The sequence below is a fragment of the Hypomesus nipponensis genome, chromosome 10 (genome assembly GCF_054491055.1).
Source record: "Hypomesus nipponensis isolate SF chromosome 10, ASM5449105v1, whole genome shotgun sequence".
NCBI classification, from domain to species: domain Eukaryota; kingdom Metazoa; phylum Chordata; class Actinopteri; order Osmeriformes; family Osmeridae; genus Hypomesus; species Hypomesus nipponensis.
Window position 1 is genome coordinate 13,911,403 of NC_140370.1, and position 22,185 is coordinate 13,933,587.

The window sequence follows — 22,185 nt, forward strand, 5'->3', positions numbered from 1 at the left end:
ACACACACACACACACACTGTCGTGAAGAATCTTCTACGTTTTCAATCAAAAGCAACATTTTTTTAAAACAGCACTGGAACTCAGCTGGAAGTTTGACGCAAAGTGTTTATTGGAGTTTAGAGTGACAGAGATTCCAACAAAAGTGAGAAAGATCCCGGGGATCAGACTGAAGTTTTCTCCAGTCGTTTAACTTTTATAGTCTTCCCCCTATTGTATGGTAATATGGTACAATACTTGTTGGTTACATATACATTATGCATTCTTACCCAACTGGTCCCTTGTCCTAGGGGATTCAAAATCTAGGTACTTTCCTCCATAGACAATTCTCCAAAATTTAGGCCCACTCTGACCTTGAACAGCCAGCTGCACTAGGCTCCTGGGCGTAAGGCCACAAATATGTCTCATTAGTTATAGCTGGGCCTTCCTGGGTCTTTATGGAAGCACAAACATCTTCTTCTCCCCCATTCAGCCCCTAATTATCCAGATCTTCATATTTTGGGCTTTATTTCTTCTACCATTGTCTAGGGATAACAATAATCAGTCAACAGCTTTGCATCTGGTTTCCAATAATATAGCATTTACTAGAAGCGATGACAAGTTTAATTAAATCCATAATCATTACCCATCTTCATAATTACAACAGTGTGATGTTTTTTCCCCACAACAAAACACCTGCTGCTGGAGAGGGAATTCAATAAAGGCATCAGAGCTACATTAAAAGAAGACATTGATATATTATGTGAAAGACCAATTGTCTTAAATGTATTCAACGTTGTTTAATTCAAAGTATTTACTCCAATCGTGTATTCAGTCACAGTCCCTTATACATATTTATGTCCAATGTGACTCAATTTCTGTTTCTGTCCAGAAATGAACAAAATATTTCTAAAATGATTAAACATTCTTGAAGAATATTGCATTTCTTTTTCATGATGTCTCTATCCCAAGCCATCGTTTTGTATTGAGAGTCTCCGGATGTAAACATCAGTGAAAGAAACGGTGTCAGGTCGACTCACTTTATATCATCAACATGTTCTGCTTGAGCCATTGTCTGTTCCAAACCAAACAGACATATTTGAGTCTGTTTCATGCACTGTTCCTCATTTTGTGACAAATAACATTACGCAACGTTAAGAAGCTTCAGGCAGCCTGAGCATGGTGTTTATGGCCATTAGCCACCTAGACCTTGTTTGACCACAGACAGGTGTCCAAGGAAACCATTACCTAATGCACCATTGGATGATAGAAGACACCAACAGGACACACACCCCCTGGCCCCTCGGTCACAATCGACCAAGCCTGCGATGGAGAATGGTGGTGTTGACGAGGCGTTGTCCTCGATGATGGGGAAGGAGAAGAACTTGGTGCTGTCTCTGCTGTGTACCTTCGGGAGCTGGTACAACCTGTCGGGAAGCGCTGAGAAACACTATCACACGTTTAGTCACACCAACTCCTCAGACCGGCTGGAGAAACAGAGGGAGCACTTTGCCAGAGAGTGGAACATCTTCCTGCCTCCTCGCCACACGGGGGCGCTGAAGGTGTGTCCCGTCCTGGCTTTCGTAGCAGCCTTGTTGGTTGTCCCTGTCATCCTGAGTAAGATCTTGACCAGGTGAGTACACCCCCACGCATACAGTCCAACACCACCCTGCACTGTACCTGTACCCAAAGTCCAATGTGACTATCTCTCCTCAGTCTTTCTTCTTCTTCCCTTTCCCCCCTCTCCCCCACCCGCTCCCCCCCCCCCCCTCTCCAGCCCCAGAATGCGCCAGGAGACCCGCTACCTCCTGCTGGCTAACTCGTTGCTTAGCGACATGGTGTTTTTGTCTGTGTGCATGCTGAACTCCTGTCTGATTATGGCGGGTGTGCTGATGTCTCAGTGGACCTGTGCTACCATTCTCTTCCTGATGGGGGCGTTATACAGTGTGGGAATTCTCAGCACCATGGCTATGGTCCTGGACACTTTGCTGGCTGTTCTAGTGCCGCTTCGGTACCTAGCCTTGTGGCCTGTGTCAAGGTAATTTAGCAGATTTATGATATTATACAGGATTTTTTGCGTTTGCCTGTTTGAAGTCCATGATCTTTTGTAAAAAAGATTCTCTCAGCATTTTCCTCTCCATGTATCTTTGTCTTTTCAACTCTGGCTATGCTATCTCTCTCACACTCTCTCTCTCCTCTCCTCTCCCTTCTCTCTCTCCTTCCCTCTCTCTCACTCCCTGCCTTATTCTCTCCTTTTCTTTCCCTCCATCTCTCTCTCCTCCCTCTCTCCTCCTCTCTCTCTCTCTCTCTCTCTCTCTCTCTCTCTCTCTCTCTCCCTCTCTCTGCAGGACGAGGCAGGTTGTGGTGTGCATCTGGGCTGTGTCGGTGCTGTTCCCAGCAGCCTCGGTGGGGGTTTATGTGTGGTACCACTCCACAAACCCCTGCTCCCACCACATCTGCTCTCTGCCCCTGCTGCTGGTCCTCACCGTCAGCCACTCCACACCCCTGCAGGTACCCAGGACTCCATCACCAGCCAGCGGTGGCGGTTCTAGACACATTTTACTGGGGGGGGGCAGTGTTTAATTAGAGGGGCACATTACAAAAACGGAAACAAATTATATTTAAACATTGAATACTTTAATTTTGCTTCACATTAAAATCATACAAACGGCTCTGGCTCTTCCTCTTCCAGCTCCTCAGCTCTCTCAATACCTTGATATGTTTCTCTCACTTTTTTATTTACTGGGGCGGGCAAAAAAGGCTGCAATGTCCCTTCCTCATTTCAAGATGACTACTAGAAGAAGAAAAACAAAGTGTAAAAAAAAATATATATATTCAGTCAGCTCAGGGGGGCCACATGGAGGACCAGTGACATTTTTACAGGGGCACTGTCCCCTGTAGACCCCCGTGTAGAACCGCCCCTGCCAGCCGGCCAATCAGCCTGTCACCTCATCGGCCAAATAAATTGATCGGTCGATCAGGAAAACCAGTGATTTACAACCCTGTTTCTGGAGAGCTGGCCTCCTGCAGAGTTTTTGCTCCAACCCCCAACTGATTCTTATCAAACAGCTAATTAGAGAGCTTGATTAGAGTTGGAGCGAAACCAAGGAAGGACGGCTGTCCAGAAACGGGTTGGGAGGGTTCTGAAAATGCAAGGCAAGATAATTATTGCCATAATTCCAACGGCAGGTGCATGTTATTAACAAGAGCTCATTCAGATCCAAGGTGTTGTCTGATTCTTCGACTTGTGTGTGTACTTTGTAACAATCTTCACCCGACACTTACCTATTTATATTACAGCACTTTGGTTAACATTGTAAACACTTGAAACGTGATTCATACTCAAAGGTGATCACTGGATTGTTATATTCCTCACTCCTGTGGTCTGGTCATGTGACCAGGCCTCCATGCTCCTGACAGTGACCATCATCTTGCTGATCCTGTTCCTGGCCTTCTCTGGATACCTGGCCCTCTACTGCCGCACGCACATGTCTGGGGTCTGGAAGGGGGAGCGCTCCAGCCGGGCCAAGGGCACCTTCCTCATCCACTACCTCCACCTCTTCCTCTCCTTCTGCCCGATGCTGGTGCTGGTCATCGAGCTGCTCATCTACTCCTTCCACAGCCCCCTGGACCTGCAGGCTGATCTCTGGGTGTCCCTGGTGGTGTGTAACGTGCTGCTGGTTCTGCCCAAAGCCCTGGCGCCGTACCTGTATGGCCTGCGCTACAGAGACCTGCGGGCCCCGCTGCACGCTTTCTATAGCCTGAGGAGGCCCACCAGCATCACCCCCGTCCTGTGAGCGGGAAGGACATGGAACCACACCATCAAGGACCTATCATTTTATAAAGAACTTAACTGTGGATCGTCATCATGGAAAGGACAGTAGTGTGTATGTCTGTGTGTGTGTATGTGTGGTTCAAGTGTACATAATTGAATTGCTTGGGTGTACTAATGTTTCCACTAGAGGGTACTGTTGATTAAAGCAGGCCTAAGCTTATATTATGTTTTGAAACTTGGCTCCACTAACTTGGAAATTCACAACAAACAGTGGAAAAGGGTCAAAGAGGATGTGGCAAGGCAGTTCATAGAATTAAGGAAGTTGGTTACCCGTAAATTGTGACGTCGTTGTACCTCCTCCCTCACCTGAAAGAGGACCGTGTGCAGAATGTTATATTTCCACCCACGTGCTCCATATCAAATTACGTTCCCTTTGTTTACCACTTTTAAAGCGGAATATTACATTTTTATTATTATTGGAGTATTGCGCTGCCAAGTGTCTCGATAAACAATATTCACTGACCGATGGGTGATAGAAGGAACGATTGTGCTATGAAGTTGTTTAACGATGTTTTGTAAATAATGTAACTTTTCCATCATTAATTGGACATGTGGACCATGGCAAAGTTAAAAAAATATATATTTAAACTATACACTCACACTCACTCAAAAATACGTTGCCCTATTAGGCAACATTTTACTTTACGGCAAATATCCAGATTATTACACAATCTGACTTGGCAGCTTAATGGTTGACCGTTTTTTGTCCTAAAAGCTGTTTTGTTTGCAAACAAAGAATAGCCACGTGGAGGACAGGCGTATCTTGGGACGTGCTGTTTTTCCCCATCCAGAAATAAGGACTTCCCTCTCACACGAAATACACTACCCATGATCCCCCTACGTCTCCAGCTGACTTGGAACAGTATGTTTTTTAAGGATGTGACATATAGCCCAACTCTGTTCTATGTTTACAGCTCAGTACTGTTTCTTTGTCTCCATCATAACAAGTCACAATGTCTGGTGCATGATTTATATAATTTAGTTCCCTTCGTTAAGAAATTTAACTTGTAGCCTACAGGATAGTCGTTATTCTCAGGAAAAACTTTTCTTTTCTTTTTTTTGTGTGCTTTTTCTCCTATACAAACTAGCCTACTTGGATTGTTTTGTTCGGGAACTTCTGTATAAGGTATGATTCTGTTAATATTTTTTAACTGTCTATAGACTCTGGAGAAATGTATTAGACGTTCACATGCAAGTTCATTTCAATTAAATATTGATTACTTCTCAAATGTATTTATATACATTTTATATCTACATTATTTGCATAAATCTGCAAGTCGTTGTCTGCATGCTATTACTGCTGCAGCGTTGCTACCTCATATTAAAATAAACACAAATAGAAACGAACGTTTACTCCAAAAATTGCCATGGGAACATCTGTTTATTATCGTGCGCTTGGTTAAAATCTCTTCTAACTGTGAGCTACCCGATTACAAGATTGCATCAAATAATGGTATTATAGAGGCAGTAAAATGCATAAAGTAATATAAATTTAAATGTAGGATATGATGGGGTAAATTGCGTGTCAGGGAGCACTGGCAAAACCTGTCCTCATTATTTCTGCTTGAGTCCACCGACGCACTGACACAAAAACACAAATAGGTGTGTTTTGTTTGCGATAATGGGTACGTTTTTCCGAGGTGCACGCTATTAATAACTCGACTGAATATGACTTCACGTCATCTTTTTAGCACTGCAGACTGGTGCAAGTAGGATTCTGTTCCGTGACCATTGTCCACAAGAAGCCAGGCTACTTCCATGTGTATGATACGCGCGCAAACAGTTATTCACGTAACGCTAGTCATGTTTTATAAACACGTCGCAAATTGTCAGACTGATACTTAAAAAAACTAAAGGTGATATTGTGTTGTTTTAGTGTCTTTGCCTGTAATTTTATTCTCTCTCAAATTTCTCTCAAGTCATAAAACAATAGGCCTAAATGTATCATATAAAAATAGTCTCTATTTTATGGAGAGTAACAAAATAACTTGAGAAAGAGGGACCCTGCTGTAATGTGAATCAATCTGTTTGGCAGTCAAACGCAATCATTGTTGTTCAGTCTTCAAACATCACGGTTGAAAACATTATTATTGCTCATTCTTTACAGTCCTAACTTGGCTTTCCCAAAACAAACCTGATTGACATGTGGGTTGTCCTTGCCAATGTTGCCTAACCCTCCCCTCTGGTTTTTGTGAAATGAATATGTAGGCCTACCATGTCACCTACAGAACTTGAAGGAAAACTGTTACATAGCCCCAGGAGGTCTTCCGAAGTATTTCTTCTAGCTTAAAATTCAATACTCAAAACTACCAGTCTCTCGTAGCAGTGATGCAAAACACTGTAACTTTATCCTAGGGCTCAGGGCTCTGGAATTGTTTGTGTTACGTCTTTTTTTTGTGTCTTGTTCTGTTTCACATACTTCCCTTGTGACTTATTTGCCTCTGTAGCCTGCAGTTCCTCTATTGCTCCATCTAACCACCCCACCCCCACCCTCAACAACACATGATGTTATTAAGTGAAACATTTGTCACACACTTATTTTGCGATATTAAATAATTAATGTACAGTACACAATGCATTTAAACACTCTGTCTCTTTGTCCCTCTCCATTTCCCCCTCAGGACTAGAGCAGATCTCTACGGTGAGGCAGCAGCCATGGTGTTGATCTTGGGCAGAAGGCTAAACAGAGAGGACTCGGGGACCCGGGACTCCCCTGCCGTCAAACGCAAGGTGAGTTTCTACAAACACCGCCAGACAAGTCGTTTTCTATGCTCGTGGCACAATTGTCAGTTTTTGTAATGGTGAAGATACATGTCTGTGCGTTTGAAGTATCTTGACTGACCAACCGGGACAGTCAACTGCGACATGATCCGTTTCCAGACCCTCAACTTTGAAACGCAACAACGTTGTCGTTTGCTATAACTCCCAAGGTGTTCGAGGTGGACTCCAAGAATCTGACGAGTCAGGACATCTTGGACTTCTCCTCCGGCTCGTCCCACTCCGAGACCATCCTCCAGGTTTTCAACGAGTTCCGCGACAGCCGCCTGTTCACCGACGTGGTCATCAGCGTGCAGGGCCGCGAGTTCCCCTGCCACCGAGCCGTGCTCTCCGCTTGCTCCTCCTACTTCCGGGCCATGTTCTGCAACGACCACCGCGAGAGCCGCGAAATGCTGGTGGAGATCAACGGCATCCTGGCCGAGGCCATGGACTCCTTCCTCAGCTACGTGTACACGGGCCGGGCCAAGATCACCACCGACAACGTCCAGTTCCTGTTCGAGACCTCCAGCCTCTTCCAGATCTCCACGCTGCGTGACGCCTGCGCCAAGTTTCTAGAGGACCAGCTGGACCCCTGCAACTGCCTGGGTATCCAGCGCTTCGCCGACGCCCACGCCCTCAAGCAGCTGGCCAGCCGCTGCCGCAGCTACGCCCTGGCCAACTTCCCCGACGTGGCCCAGCACGAGGAGTTCCTGGACCTGAGGATGGACGAGCTGGAGGAGTACATCGGGAGCGACGAGCTGGCCATCGGGAAAGAGGAGATGGTGTTTGAGGCGGTGATGCGCTGGGTGTACCACACGGTGGAGAACAGGAGGCCCCTGCTGAAGGAGCTGCTCCACCACGTGCGCCTGCCCCTGCTGCACCCAAACTACTTTGTGCAGACAGTGGAGGGAGACCAGCTGATTCAGAATGCTCCGGAGTGTTACCAGCTGCTGCATGAGGCCCGGCGCTACCACGTGCTGGGGAACGAGATGATGTCACCCAGGACACGGCCACGCAGGTAACCATGAATAGGAAGTGTTGTCATTTACGACGACACAAGCTCACAGGCATGCTCAGCTCTTTTTACTGTGAGTTGGTGTGTTGGTATTTTCTACTAAGACCTGCTGTTTAAATGTGCTTTGCATAAGGAGCGTTCAAATTCCAACCACCTTCGTCTTTGGTTAAAAGACAGGTGACAGACGTGATGAGAGGGAGAGAAAGAGGAAGAGAGAGACATACAGAGATGGATAGACATTCCACTGTGTTTTCCTATATGGTTGGGGTTTCAACATACTCACGCACTCAATTACCCTTTGAGGTTGTATGTGTGTTTGCGTGTGTGGATACTCATTCTCTCTCTCTATACACAGTTTGTTGTGCTTAGCTAAGCACACAGAGCCTTCATTGAGTGAGAATAGATTCATAAGCCCAATTTCTAATATAAATGTGTCATGACAAGGCATAACTTGTCCATACGCATTCGACTTCTCCTGAAAACAAGGGGAATGTTGCAAGGAGCTGCTATCACTGAAGGAACATACATTGTTTCATCTTGTCATACGAGAATGGAAGTAGAGTCACTGATAAAGGCAAACATGCATGTATTTGGAGGCGTTAAGCTAGCCTTTTATGACCAGATAGGGTTAACTCTTTGTACCCCATTTACCCAATCTTTTGTGATCCAATTTTCGTTACACGTTTAGGCGGACTGTACCCGTTGAAAGTTTGGTTGCAACTGTTGTAGAAATACAACCTTGACTGGAGCCAGACTTCCCTAAGTTGTTGATCGTGATGACAGATCAACTCTTTGTGCTGCCCTACCACTTGCTGCTTATCTTCTAAGGGTTAATCCGTATATGTATCTACTGGTTCAGTGGCAGTTAGCAAAGGTGTTTGAGTTCAATCGTGTCAGTATCCAGGCAGATAAAACAAGATCAGCCAGGTAGCTGCTCTCGTGTGGGTGTCTGTTTGTGTCTGTCTGACTGAGTTTGCATAGCCCTGGGGCCCTCCAAACCTGAGATATAGAGAAAGACCTGTGGCTGTCGACAGATTCATGAGTTCTCCTCTCCTCCTACTCCGCCCACCTTACCAACACCCCAGATCTACAGGGACACCCCCAGGGCCTCGCGGTCCTCCGTTAGCTCTCCTCAGAACTGTCTGTGCTTTGTTACTGGGTAGCACACACGTGAGAACTGCCTCCCCCCCCACTTCCACACACCTCGAAACGGCCAACATGAAGGAAGACATTAGAATGTGGGGGAAAGTGCACAGACATCCTGCTGGTGCTGAGAGGGTAATGGTGAGGATTCGAGCAGCATGCTGATTCTGATGGTGGGATGTCTATGATAGGGTACACAGACGGTATTTCCAAACTGTTGCCTGAGGGCCAGCAGTGGATCACCGTTGCTAGTCTAAAGGAAATGAAATGTATTCAGCGTGTGAGTTTCGCTTATGGCAAGGAAATCAGATAGTCAGTTTCGCCCCTAGTGTGATATTTTATTCTCTTCTTTTTGTCTCAAAAAATAATTGGATGCCACATACAAGCCAACAGAAACAATATCCCCATTCCATTCTCCACCTGTCCCGGCATATGAAATCATCCTCTCTCTGAGGTCCACCATCATCATATTAATGCTGCTGTTCCTGTCTAAGGTCCGGCCTTCTCTAACCCCCTCTCGTTCTCTCCCTGTCTCCACAGGTCGACAGGCTTCTCTGAGGTGATCGTGGTGGTGGGAGGCTGTGAGAGAGTGGGAGGCTTCAACCTGCCCTACACCGAGTGTTACGACCCGGTGACGGGCGAGTGGAAGTCCCTGGCCAAGCTTCCTGAGTTCACAAAGTCAGAGTATGCCGTCTGTGCCCTGCGCAACGACATCCTGGTGTCAGGTAAGAGCCGCCACGCTGATGTTGCATGGAGCCGTTAGACTTGATTGATTTTGGACAACAAGGTTTAACCTGGTTTACACGGGGGCGCCGTATAGGGGGGAAAAGTTAGGACAATTCCAAGGGCCCCTGACTGAGGGGGGCCCCCAAAAAATAGAACAACTATTAATTTTTTATGGGGCCCAAAATTCCTGGCGGCGCCCCTGCGTTTACACAAGATGTAGTTTGCTTATACCCTACATCCTACCTGGCTATGTCTGAATCCTATTTCAAATATCTGTAACCAATGTGCCTGTCTCATGTTGCTGGTCCTCAGTGAGCCCAGTTTCAGTATTAAGGACTGGCACAGTGGACAAGGAAGACAAGCTGGGAGGCGGTGGCTGTTAGCCTTGGGTGTTTTATTTAGCCACAGGCCGTTTGAGTCAGAGGAAAATGTGAGAACAACATCTGGGCTCACACTCCAGGCTCACTGCACAGGGAGGCCCTCTTTGGACAGCTTCCTCTTCACTTTCTTTCCCCAATTGGCCCGTGCTTAGGGTCACACAACTTGTTGTTGATGTCTTTCAAGGAACTCTGTAGGGGACTGATCACAGGTCAGTTGTGTAGCTGGTGAGAAGTTGCTGAACAGGATTGCAGGCTGATTGTAGATCAGTCTTTTCATGGCCGCTGTGACTTGTAGCCTTCTGACCTGCCTGATGCATGCTGGGAAGAGAGTACCAGCCAAGTATGGTGCAACCCTCTCTTTTACTAACCTCAGCAGGGCCTTGATTTAACAGGGCAGAAGCCTCACGTCATACACTGTTCCTAATGAAAGCAACATGAGCTTTATTAACTGCATTTCATTCTTTTTTACTCGTATGCACTACGAAGCCTTTGTCTGAAGCTATTGCTTATCAGTGGTTTTGTTGATTAACTGTTCACCGGTTAAGGTATAATAGGAAGGATTTGTAAAACTGCAATGTGTTTTTTTACATCAACTACATCAGTGTTTGTATGAAAACATGGATGCTTGATTTACTCCAAGATTCTATTTATGACCTAAAAAGATAGTGAGAGATAGACAGAGCTCTGGTAGAGAGCTTTAGGAGAGAGTCATGTTTATATTCCTTGCTGCCTTTTTGCCAAGTCCTCACGTGCCTGCTCTCAATCATCCCAGAAGCAGTGCCTGGAAAAGTAAACATCTATCTCTCTCTCTCTCTCTCTCTCTATCTCTATCTCTATCTCTTTATCTCTCTCTCTCTTTGTTTCTCCCTATCTCGTCCTTGCTCTCTATCTCACTTCCCCAGTCCTCCCCCACCTCACTGTACTGGCTTCTTTTTTAAATGTTTTCCCCAAAACAGAGACTTCTGTCTCAGTTCAGATCTTCCACGTTTTTCCTTTGAACCCCCTTTACTCCTGGTCTGTTCCTCTCTATCCCCCCCCCCCTCCCTTCTCTTCCTCTGGGACACATACTTTGGAGGGCCTCCAGTCTCCGGCACAGCTGCAGTAAGCTGTGGTCTGAAATAGACTAGGCAGCATCAAAAGGGCACCGGGGGCCTCTGTCTTGTCTGGACCTGACTGGAGCCGGTCTTTTACCACAGACCCCTTGTTCTCACAACACTGTACTGTCAACCACCAGAACACTTGACCTAGAAGTATTGTTGAAGAATGGTGGGCTGGAATCCTAAGTGTTGGGGGTTTATGAAAATACAGAACTGTGACGACAGCCAATGGCTAGAGAGTCAGATTTGCATGCCTGGTGGAGAGGTCTACAGGGAATGTAAGCATGTGACCCAATGATTGGAATTTCTCAAATAATTACCATAATGACAGGTACCGTACGCAAATAGATGTTTGCAAATGTACAGTATTTCTGCCACCAAAATCATCCATGAGCTCTTTCCCACTCAAGAGAACTTAAGAAAGAATTCTGTTCAACAGGTCAGTCCATAGATGTAGTCCATAAGTTTCTCTCCTCTTTGTTAACTGATTTAGCTGAAGCAGCCAGAATAAGCCTGGTTCCTCTGCCACCCAGCTATGTCAGTTCAGTCAAGACACTCACGTGATTGATTTCACCATTTATTCATACACATGACAAATGGTTTTACATTGGCGGAATAGTTGTCCATAGGGAAGCGCTCCCTGCCTTCACTGCAGCATGCCTGACATGAGGCAGGGAGCAACAAGTTAAATCCCCCGCGGGGAGCACAGACAGAAAACATGGGGGAGAAGGGGACGGTGGTGGGCGGCAGCAACGCAGACAGCAGGTTCGACAATGCGTCTGTGTGCATGAGCGACTTGGTAGCTCCGCCTATCGAGATAAGCCTATGGTCTGAGCGCACGGCGATGGGTGATCTGACCTTACGCTGCCCGAGTGCCATGCCTGAACCTGCTTCGCTCATACTAGAGGCCAGGGAGAAAGGACAAAGTTCATATGGACTGGATCACATCACAAGCCTGTTTCTTTCCCCAGTGAACACAAGTCTGTTAATGACCATGGCTGACAATGTGAAGAAAGAAGCCAATGCTCATATGAATGTAACCAATGAGCCAAACCATTTGTTTTGTTTGCTGTGGTAGATAAAAGGGATATATTATTTGTTGCCTACTACCAAACAGGATATCACCACCCTCTTCACTAAAGAAAACCACTCTTCCGAGACAGACAAAATTGCACCACAGTGGTTGTAGACCATACTGGATTATAATGATGTGTCATTATGGAGGGTTGAGCCCATGAGTTATTGTACCAGGTATGGAGACCCATTGTTCAGTTGGAAGCTCCTGCCCTGAGAAAAACACAGGGCTAAGCAATGGAGGCGTTAAGCAGAGTCTTGTTGTCATCCAAAACAACGAGCACAATTGATATGTTTACTATGGGATTCTCATTCAGGGGGTGGCAAACAACACAGTTGTTGTTTGTGTACGTTAGTGCAGAAATGTCCGATTGCCCTCTCAGCACCTTTAACCAAGCTCCATGCTGTCTCACGACAAGTCCTGTTTGAAGCCCCTCCTGTGTGCATGATCACAGGGTAGTTAGGCCCTAGCCTTCTGCTGGACCTTTATCAAGTACTCTTTGATTTTCATAGCTCACAGCCTCAGCCTCATCGTTAATCAGCCTTTTGTCTGCTCTGCTTCCGCCTCATGCCAGAGGGACGATGTTGCTCTTGTGTGGTTTTGACCTATATTCTACTCTTAGTCTATATCAAGTTCTGTTGGTTCAGTGCTTCTCATGTGTTGTCGCAGGGATCAACTAGGCCTTTTGATTCAGACTGTGGAGAATCAACACGCAGGTGTGGAAAATGTGAGAAAAAGTATGAGAGAGAAAGAGAGAGAGAGAGAGAGAGATAGGGATAAAGGCAAAGAGAGAGGGAGGGAGGTAGAGATTGGTGTTGCGTTGTGACTTGTTCTACACGTGTCTGGGACACGCAGTGTTGAATGTTGTTTTTCTTGCCTGTGGAGGAAGAGAAAGGAAAAAAACGATTCCTTTGAGTACGGGTTTGCCCAGAGACAGAGGAAGAAACCAATCAACTGCTGCTCTGTCATTTACAAAGGATCCACACTGTGTGTGTGTGTATGCACATACATGCACGTGTGTTTATACATGTGTGTGTGTGTGTACAAATATGTGTGCAAATGTGTGTATGTTTAAAAGCTCATTAAAAATCGTTGATGTTTGAACTCTAAATACAAAGACATGTTGGAGTCAAAGCTGTGTAAAGAGGTGGCAGGTGTGTGAAAGTGTTGACTGTGTTTGGTTAGTGAGGGCCTGGACTTTGATTACTGGGTTTACACATGGAGCCTGCTCTTGATGAGATAAGCCATCAGCTGTGCCCTCGTGAACAATGGCCTTGACATTTTAGTCCCAAAAAATAATATTTTTATGGATTATCTGTGGGGTTTTTTTCTGATTGTGAAGACAGCTTTATTTTTAGAGTCGTCGTTTCTATCAGACCCGATAAGTTTACAGTTGAGTCTATGGCTATTCTTAGAAATGCATCAGTAGCCGATAGATTAGATCATATTTTTGTATTTTCTTCTATTGTTTGTGCACATTGGCATACTGTCAATACTGTGTTTCACATCGATCGTATTAAAATGCTTGATGTAGACATGGAGACAATACACGCGTGTATTCTACACGTGTGCACTGTTGAAAAGCATCTGCTAAAATGAATACAATCTCAAAACGTGCTTGTGTTTGTGTTATTCAAGGGGGTCGCATCAACAGCCGTGACGTGTGGATGTACAACTCCCAGCTCAACTTGTGGATCCGAGTGGCCTCCCTCAACAAGGGCCGCTGGAGGCACAAGATGGCCGTCCTCCTGGGCAAGGTGAGCGCCCCTTCGGCTCCAGCCCTGTACACCTAGCTCACACTGCCCCAACAGACGCCAACAAACACCAGATGACATTGTCACATTGCCCCAACAAACGCCAACAGGCATATCACCTCAAACCAACCAAACTGTTGTTGGTGTTTGATGTCATTTGTTTGGGCAGTGTGAACAGATCACGACGTGCCTACAGGAAGGTCTGTAGAGACAAAAATCTAGACGTCATGACGACACACAGGCGTCAATGGAGGAAATGCATCAGCATTGTAATGTAAAGCTGAGAAACTGCCGGCAGTTCTGGTCAGGTGAGCTAACAGGAAGTGCTTGGCAACGGGTGTCTGATGTGTCGTCGAAAGAAATAGGAAAAGCGCCCTTAACAGATCACTTCAACTAGCAGAGCATAACCTGAGCGTCTGTTTGATTTGCTTGACAAATGGAGATATGAGGAAAAGTGCTTGACGGACGTCATTTTAAAAGAATGCAACCTACAGGGAACTTTAAAGTGACTGATAAAAGATAAAAGACTGCTCACCGTGTATCATTGCACACAAATTCTTGTAATGGCCAGAGAACTGACAGGTAGTTCAGTACCATAGGACACGTCTTCAATTTACATTTTATTCATTTAGCAGATGCTTTTATCCAAAGCGACGTACAAATTGAACATGCAGTAAGTACAGCATGTAATCAGAGACCAGCAGTATTACTATGTTCTCTGGGCAGGCCTCACAAATCTACTGTCCTCCTCGCAGATCATCTTTGCAACATGGCTGAATCACCCAGGCACGTTTTTCCATCTTCACTCTTTTAGAGAATGACAGGAGAGGTATGGCAGGCAGCCCCAAGGCTTATAAACCGTCAGCTCAACTCAGGCCCACGCGGAGGCAGCAGGCGGGTAGCCCCCTGTTATTAAACAAGTGCATCAACTTTCACAGTTGGTGGAACCGTTGGCTCAGGATCTGGTATCTGATCTGAAAACACGTGACATAGCATTGTTCAAAGCTGCTCAATGGAACGTTTTGTTTCAGATCAACCTGTATTCTTCCCCTTTTTTCTCAGTCATGTTCTCTGGTCAGTGTATTTCTTCATTTTCACCCCCTAAATGTGAAGTTTATGTTTTAAACATGTTCATCATCATCATCATCACAGCCATTCTTGCCAAGCATTAGAGACCTCACTAGCTTCCTCTAATGTGCTATAACTGAATGAAGAGGGCCTTGCTGTATTTCAACCTGGGTGGATGTGAGCTGTTTCACCACATGTCCAGTGTGTTTTCTAGCTGTGTCGTGCCAGGGTATCTTGTGACCTCACTGTGCTATGGCACACAGGTCCCCTGGGCGCTTTGTAAAAGAGCCAGCCAGACCCACGCAGTCTGGCCAGGGAGAGGCCTGCCAGAGCCAGATGGTTTGCGCAATCGCTGCAGATCACAACAAACCACTGAGGCATTACTGAATTAAAGCATGTAATCATGTGGGACTGTATTTGAGTGTGTGTCTGCATGCTTGCACCTGTGTGTGTAGGCCTGTGTGTGTGTGTGTGCATTGACTAATGTGTGAAGTTCACAGTCCACTAATTATTGAGTAAGGCAGTAAGTACTTACAACGGTGTGTACATAATGTCAATTACAGGCTCTCACGTAAAGAGCTATGTAAGACAATGTGCAATACAAGCACCTAGACCGGTGGTCAACTACAGTATTGTTTTGGTTATAAGGAAGAATGTGTGTGATTTAGACAGCATAGACCTGTTGAGCTAGTTTAAGAACAATACAGGAAAAGCAGAGGAAGGTTCGTACAGAACATTGCATGTGCTTCTGGCGTCCCTGTCTGCATGTTTACAGTACAGCATGTGCAAACATAGTTCAGAGGTTAAAGCACATGACTGCAGGTCAAAGTTCAAATCCCACCCCCTGTACTATACGCTGCTTTGGATACAAGTGTCTGCTAAATGGGGGGAGGGAAGAAGACATCGTGTACAGGGTTATCCGAGAGCTGCTGTACACTGACCCTACGGAGACACTTTCCAAGAAGAGCAGGGACATTCCGTAGTTTACATTTACTACTATGTATTTTAGCAGAGGCTCTTATACAGAGTGACTTACAGTAAGTACAGGGACATTCCCCCCCGAGGCAAGTAGGACACAACGTCATTTGGCACAGCCGGGAATCGAACTAGCGACCTTCTGATTACTAGCCCAATTCCCTAACCGCTCAGCCAACTACATTAGTTCACAAACCTAGTCATTATATATTATGTCTGTAACATTGCCTTAGGGCCTGAGAGACATAGCACATTTCCAATGTCACTACAGAGGCAATCTGAAAGGCACAGGCATACAGCCGATAGGGAACCGATAAGACTTTTAGTGTTGGGAAGTCTAGGAAAAACTGCTATAAATCCTTGCAGAGATTATTTTGCCCGACCACTTCCTGTGTGTCTGCACCACACTTTCTTTATTGTGTCTTTTCTTTCATCTGCTTTCTTTTCACCCTTTTCTCAGTTCTCTAAAAAGCGTTGTTTTGATCCCCGAGTGATGATGTTGGACTCTGCCTTCTTCTTACACTCTCATCTCACAGACCTCTCTCCTCTTTGGAGATAAGGTTTGATTCAATCTGAGATTAACAAAAGTCTGTCAACCCTGTTTTTAAATCTCGTTATCCCCTTATCTCCTCTCCCCTCTGTAACTGTTGCTGTTTTTCCATATGTTAGGGACTGTAGGGTTTTGGCATGCAGAAGATTATTGTTTATAAATACATTGACTTCCTCTCTAGAGTAGGTCATTTCCTCTCCAGGTCACTGCTGCTGATTCTTGGAGAGCTGAAGCCAGAACTTCTTCCCATGTTTTCATGTGTTAGATGGACACTCACATTTCCTAATTTCACATCTCATATACCCTCCACTCCCCCGACGAAACACTTCTCACCACAAACACACACAGTAACTCACACACACACACACACACACACTCCTTTAGGCTGTCCGTGATACTTACTTCCTCTGATGTCCATCTGGTATGGCTCTCTGTCAGAGAAAGCAGAGTAATCTAGGTCACCGCTGTTTTCCTCTCCAAAAGTAGCTCTCCTGTTCGGTCACGTGGCGGAGCGCGCGCGTGTGAGTGGGGTTCTAAAGTCTTTGGATCAAATAAGTTTGGAATGTTGCATGTGTGGGTACCTATGTCTGTCTCGCTGGAGATGCATTTGATATAACCGTGCTTGGACAAGTGCCGTTATTTACAACTCAATAACATTTCGCAAGTGTGTGCAGAGTATCTATTGTCCTTATCAAGCCTATGAGGAATGCGCTTATATAGAGTGTTTGTGGAGAGTGTGTTCAGGGCCTGGAGGCTGAGAGCAACAGCCATTAGACCCTTTCCTTCCTTCCACTCCCCTGTGGGTCAATGTGTCCACATGAGAAGGAGCGTCTGTCCTTACAGAGAGTGGCGGGGGGGGGGGAGTGAGCGGTGGTTCTGCCCCTTTGTGACCTGTGGTTGCTCTCACTTACACGCTATACACACACACTTACACAGACGCACGCATTCATCCACACGCGTGTTCATACCCACACACTTACACACACTGTCTTTGTCCCTCTGTGAACTGGTGGCTTGTTATCGACATGTGGGTGTCTTCTGACTCTTGTGGAAAAGCTTGACAATGCTCTTGGTTTTCTATCTCTTGCTCTCTCTCAATTTCATGTCTCTCCCTCTCTCTCTCTGTACTCTGTGTTGTGGTTGGGTTAGTGCCAGCTGTGGGAGACTGCATGAGTAGTTGGAGGGAGTGTCAATTGGTTGGTCTGTTTTGCAGTTTGAAAAGTCGGTAGAGCTGACACCGTTGCTATACAGATATGTCCTGTGGGTTTCCCTCTATTTCTTTACATGTTCCTATATTTTCCATCTCCATTCTCCTGTCTTTCTCTATGTTAATCTTTTTCTGTGTTCACCCCCCATCTCTATTCTCCCCTTTTCTCTGTTTCTCTCTCCCCCCCCCCTCTCTGTCTGTTTCCTCCCCCTCTCTGTCTCCCTCTCCCACTTCTTCCTTGCTCTCGTGTTTATGGCAAGTTTTCTGTATATAAGACAGGAACAGCAGGCACTAAGTTACACAAGAACGTCTTTTGTTTGCCTAACCTGTCAGACTGTCTGATCTCTGTCTCCATCACAGAATGCAAACATACACACACACACACACACGCACACACGCATACATCGCTAGCAAACATGGTAAATGTCCTCACATCAGAAAAGACTGTCATGCGTAAACACCTGCAACCACCCCCTGTTTTGCCTCCACACCGTGATCTCAAATGACCGAAACAAAAAGCTGGACACAGGCGGTTACATTTAGTCATTTTTAGTCATTTTTAGTCAGGTTAATCTGGTTAATCAGTCAGGTAATACATCAGGTTAATCTGTGACGTCCCTCTGAACAATGTGGCGATAAGAGACAGTTGTGTGTGCGTGTCATACCTGGCCAAACCGGGCTACAGCATGAGTTCGGAGAACACAGAGGAGCTGGACTCCTGCCAGTCATGAGGCATCACCTCACTTTTACCGTTTACCTGATTCACCGGTTCTTTCTCTGTCGTCCGGGTGAGGGGAACACACGTGGCTCTGGCCTCAATAAGCACCGCCGTCTCAAAGCCAATAACAATACGTGGATAAACAGTTCGGGTTACTCTACTCTAATCCGAATGTTGAATAATGTTAACTAACCTGTTTGTGTGTGTGTGTGTTGTGTTGTTCTCAGGTCTATGCCGTGGGCGGTTACGACGGTCAGAGTCGCCTGAGCAGTGTGGAGTGTTACGACTCCTTCTCCAACCGCTGGACTGAGGTGGCCCCCATGAAGGAGGCGGTGAGCTCCCCCGCTGTGGCCAGCTGTGCCAGCAAGCTCTTCGTCATTGGAGGAGGGCCCGATGACAACACCTGCTCAGACAAGGTGGGCAGAGAACACCGCCCATGAGGGCGTCTTCCCATCATGCACTTGCGGAGGGGGGGGGGGGGGGTGAATAGTCAGAGACTGTCCGAAACGTCACAGTCGTTTTGCTCCCCAGTGGATCCACATTCGAAAGCTGACGGCGTCATCTTGAACTGTTAAATATAGACGGTTATGAGTGAATCATAGCTCACGCTAAAATTAATCAGGACATTTATTGTCCCTATTGTTCACTTTTTATTGTGTTGCACACAAGTAATTGAACCTTGTCATATCAGCTGGTGAACACCCAAAGGCCCTCAGGTTGTCATAGAGTCACTATCAGGCTGGGAGGACTGATATGGCTGCATTGGAACAAACAGTCTGTTCAAGTCTAGAATGATAAGACAGGAGAAGGAAGTCCGCCAATTCTAAAAGGCTTCCCTTTTCCTGAAGATTGATCAGGGACACAGCTTGTATCACCTGAGTATGATTTATTGACTGATTCTAGGCTGATACTGTATACTGGGACTAACTGGGGTAAAGCTTTCCAAGCTAGCATAACCTATCATAACTTGACTCTCGGAAGACCTCTCAGATAGCTGTGACTCCCCTCCAAAACCCCCTTGGGTCATTTGGAACTGGCCTGAAGGGAGACAGTGGGCTGTGGTCCATACTGGTTCCCCTGCTTTATCTCGTGCCGTTGAGGTAGATCAAAGAGAAGGAGAATGGGCATGTCTGGGACCCAGCGAGAGGGAGGTGGAAGACAAAAGAGAGGGCTTGGCGTCGGGGGCCAGATGTACGTCACCTACCTGACACACAAAGAGAATTCCTTCTGGTAGACAGATGCTTCTCTACTGAGCACGGAAGAAGGCAGGTCATCGAGGGTCGCCATCTTAATGGTGTCTCTAGTGAGTGCAGTGTGTTGTGTATAAGCTGTTATTTGGATCTATTCAGCCAAAAGAATGAACGATCAACCATCCCTCCTCGCAGGTCCAGTGCTATGACCCAGAGACCGATTCCTGGTTGCTAAGGGCCAACATTCCCATTGCTAAGCGCTGTATCACGGCGGTGTCCCTCAACAACCTGATCTACGTGTCTGGAGGTCTCACCAAGTCCATCTTCTGCTATGACCCAATAGAGGACTATTGGATGCATGTGGTCAGCACCTTCAGCAAGCAGGTAAAGAACCACAACACAACAATGACAACACAACCACACAGCCACACCAAACAATGTCAGTATCAACCCTAATCTCTCTGTCCATCTCTCCCCCCTCCCTCTCCACTCTCCTAATTTCATTTCCATCTCTATAAATCTCTCCCCCTCCTCATCTCTCCCCTCTGTAGGAGAGCTGTGGTATGTCGGTGTGTAACGGGAAGATCTTCGTCCTGGGCGGGAGGGGGGAGACAGGCGAGGCGTCAGATAACATCCTGTGTTATGACCCAGCCACGGGAATCATCACGGGGGTGGCCGCGATGCCAAGGCCCATCTCCTACCATGGTTGTGTCACCATCCACCGATACAACGAAAAGTTCCACAAGCCATGACAGCAGACACACAAAGACACTCTCACACACACACACACACACACACGCACACACACACGTAAACACGTTACACACTAACTAACACAAACTGTCTGTCCGTTGAATTATTTTCAGTGACACAAACACGCAGGGGATTTGCAAACTTTGGGAACACGCATATCTGTGCAAGCGCACATCCTTGCACACGTCTTGAAGTCTCTTTTGTTGACCCCAGCATGACTTTGGCTCATTAATCTCCTCATTGTCTCATGCAGCAGTAATCTCGCTTGACAAGTTTGTATTCCAGCTATCCACCCTCTGTGTTTCTGTGGAAAAACGTTGTTGTTTGATGAAAGGCAGCAGATACTGTGACATCCCAGTATCTGACGTGATCTCCAAGAACCAAACATTCGACGAGTAAAACGAAAGCTACAACGACAAGACCGAAACCAAGCGTTGATGCACGGACAGATACACGTAGAGGTAGTACCATAGAACAAGGCACTGATCTGATTTGGATCAAACCTGGGGGGCTCCGGTCTCCTCCGCCTGTGTCCCGACGTGTTTACCGTCCTTCAAGATCACCTGGGCTCACTGATCCTGACCAGGACGGAGAGGAGACAGGGAAGGAGGCGTGATCAGAGCGTGCCACCGCTGACCACCTGACTATGGCTGCAGATACCCTGCTGCTGTTATCTCTGGTCTCCCATGCTGAGGTTGGAAAACTGTAGCACTCCACTTTCTGCATGATCTCACTTCCCTTTCCTGTTCAGGCTTCCTACTTTTTTTTTTTTTATCTGCTACTTCCTCTTATATCATATTCATCATCAATGATTTATGCCTTGTGGTTTTATAAGTTACAGTCGTGTCTCCCTTTAAATGTTTCTTGTTTTATTTGTACTGCGTTACCTACATTTGACATGTTTTTACTTTTAAATTATACTTGTGTGCTTGTTTTTTTTACTGTTGGAAGTTTGTTGAAATTAACGTAACTAGCTGTACCACTGCACTTGTTTGCAATGTATACATAGATTATTTGGTTTGGATGGTGGGTGTTTGGGTGATTTTTAGATGACAGGATTTTGTAGACCTCAAAGACTGTTCTAAGTTTGTGGGTTATACTTTGTGGTGTGGACACATCATATAGGTAGTTACCCACCAGTAGTTGGTTGAAGCTTGTTCTGTAATGTGCAACTTCATCAGTTTACTTGGCCTGCAATAGGCAAACCTGATTTAGACTCAATAGGACCATCACCGGCACTCACATAAACAATGTAGCTGGGGGTAACCATTAATACCTCCTGGTGTGTGTGTGTGTGTGTGTGTACACTGTTTAGGAAAGATCATGTATTTTCTCCTGTACGCTTCATGCAGGAAAATATATGATGTTGGGAATTTGAACAGTCTGCATTGTGGTCAGTAAAAGTCTCCTATTACTTTTGGTGTTGTTAGAATAGAGATATGTTGCTGTGAATAAGGTAACTTTTTATTTTTTATTTAAATGTATCTCTTTTGTATTTTGCAAAGTGTTTGAGTTTTTTGTAACAAAGAGCCCCAAATGTGCACTTTTACAGTATGATGTGGAGTAATATGACATGTGTATATGATTGTGATCTTTTTTTTTTTTTTTACTGTATCAGTAAATGTTCTTTGCTTTCATGTGACGTATGTGAGTGAGAGAAAGACGGCATGTCAGCGACCTCAAACTGGTCTGTACCTGCCTCTGCTTTGAATCGCCACATCCCCACCATGAGTACCAAAAGAGTGACACAGGGAGAGAAATGAGAGGGGGTCTGACAGAGTCTGAGGGGGAAAGGCCGCACGACATCCTTGAGGGGGATATTGGGATCAGTTGTTAGCGATTCGTTTCCATGATCAACATATCAGGAAGTCAATGTATCACCTGATATTCACCCTGACGGACAGCTTCAGAAGCCATGTTGGCTGTGTGTTTTCAGTAGTGCCACATGCAGGAATGTTGTGGCTG

At 46.0% G+C, this 22,185-nt stretch overlaps 1 protein-coding gene across 3 annotated transcripts; it reads left to right on the forward strand.

Annotated features, from left to right (window-relative positions):
* The first annotated feature begins 4,721 nt into the window (after positions 1-4,721).
* On the forward strand, positions 4,722-21,857 carry klhl24a (kelch-like family member 24a). 3 transcript variants are annotated; one of them, XM_084707289.1, is made up of 8 exons: positions 4,722-4,938; positions 6,434-6,542; positions 6,743-7,587; positions 9,268-9,452; positions 13,644-13,762; positions 18,505-18,693; positions 19,663-19,851; positions 20,019-21,857. In XM_084707289.1, the coding sequence occupies exons 2-8, from the start codon at positions 6,468-6,470 to the stop codon at positions 20,217-20,219; spliced, it is 1,803 nt and encodes a 600-aa protein (XP_084563415.1). In that variant the 5' UTR covers positions 4,722-4,938; positions 6,434-6,467; the 3' UTR covers positions 20,220-21,857. The 3 variants fall into 3 exon arrangements, with proteins under 3 accessions (XP_084563415.1, XP_084563416.1, XP_084563417.1); XM_084707290.1 differs by lacking the exon at positions 4,722-4,938 and adding an exon at positions 5,192-5,265; XM_084707291.1 differs by lacking the exon at positions 4,722-4,938 and adding an exon at positions 5,315-5,437.
* The last annotated feature ends 328 nt before the right edge of the window (positions 21,858-22,185 follow it).

Excerpts from the sequence above, each read along its gene's own strand:
- klhl24a (XM_084707289.1), top strand. The coding sequence starts at position 6,468 with ATGGTGTTGATCTTGGGCAGAAGGCTAAACAGAGAGGACTCGGGGACC. Across the intron at positions 7,588-9,267 it reads CCCAGGACACGGCCACGCAG|GTCGACAGGCTTCTCTGAGG; the intron begins GTAACCATGAAT and ends CTGTCTCCACAG. Across the intron at positions 13,763-18,504 it reads TGGCCGTCCTCCTGGGCAAG|GTCTATGCCGTGGGCGGTTA; the intron begins GTGAGCGCCCCT and ends TGTTGTTCTCAG.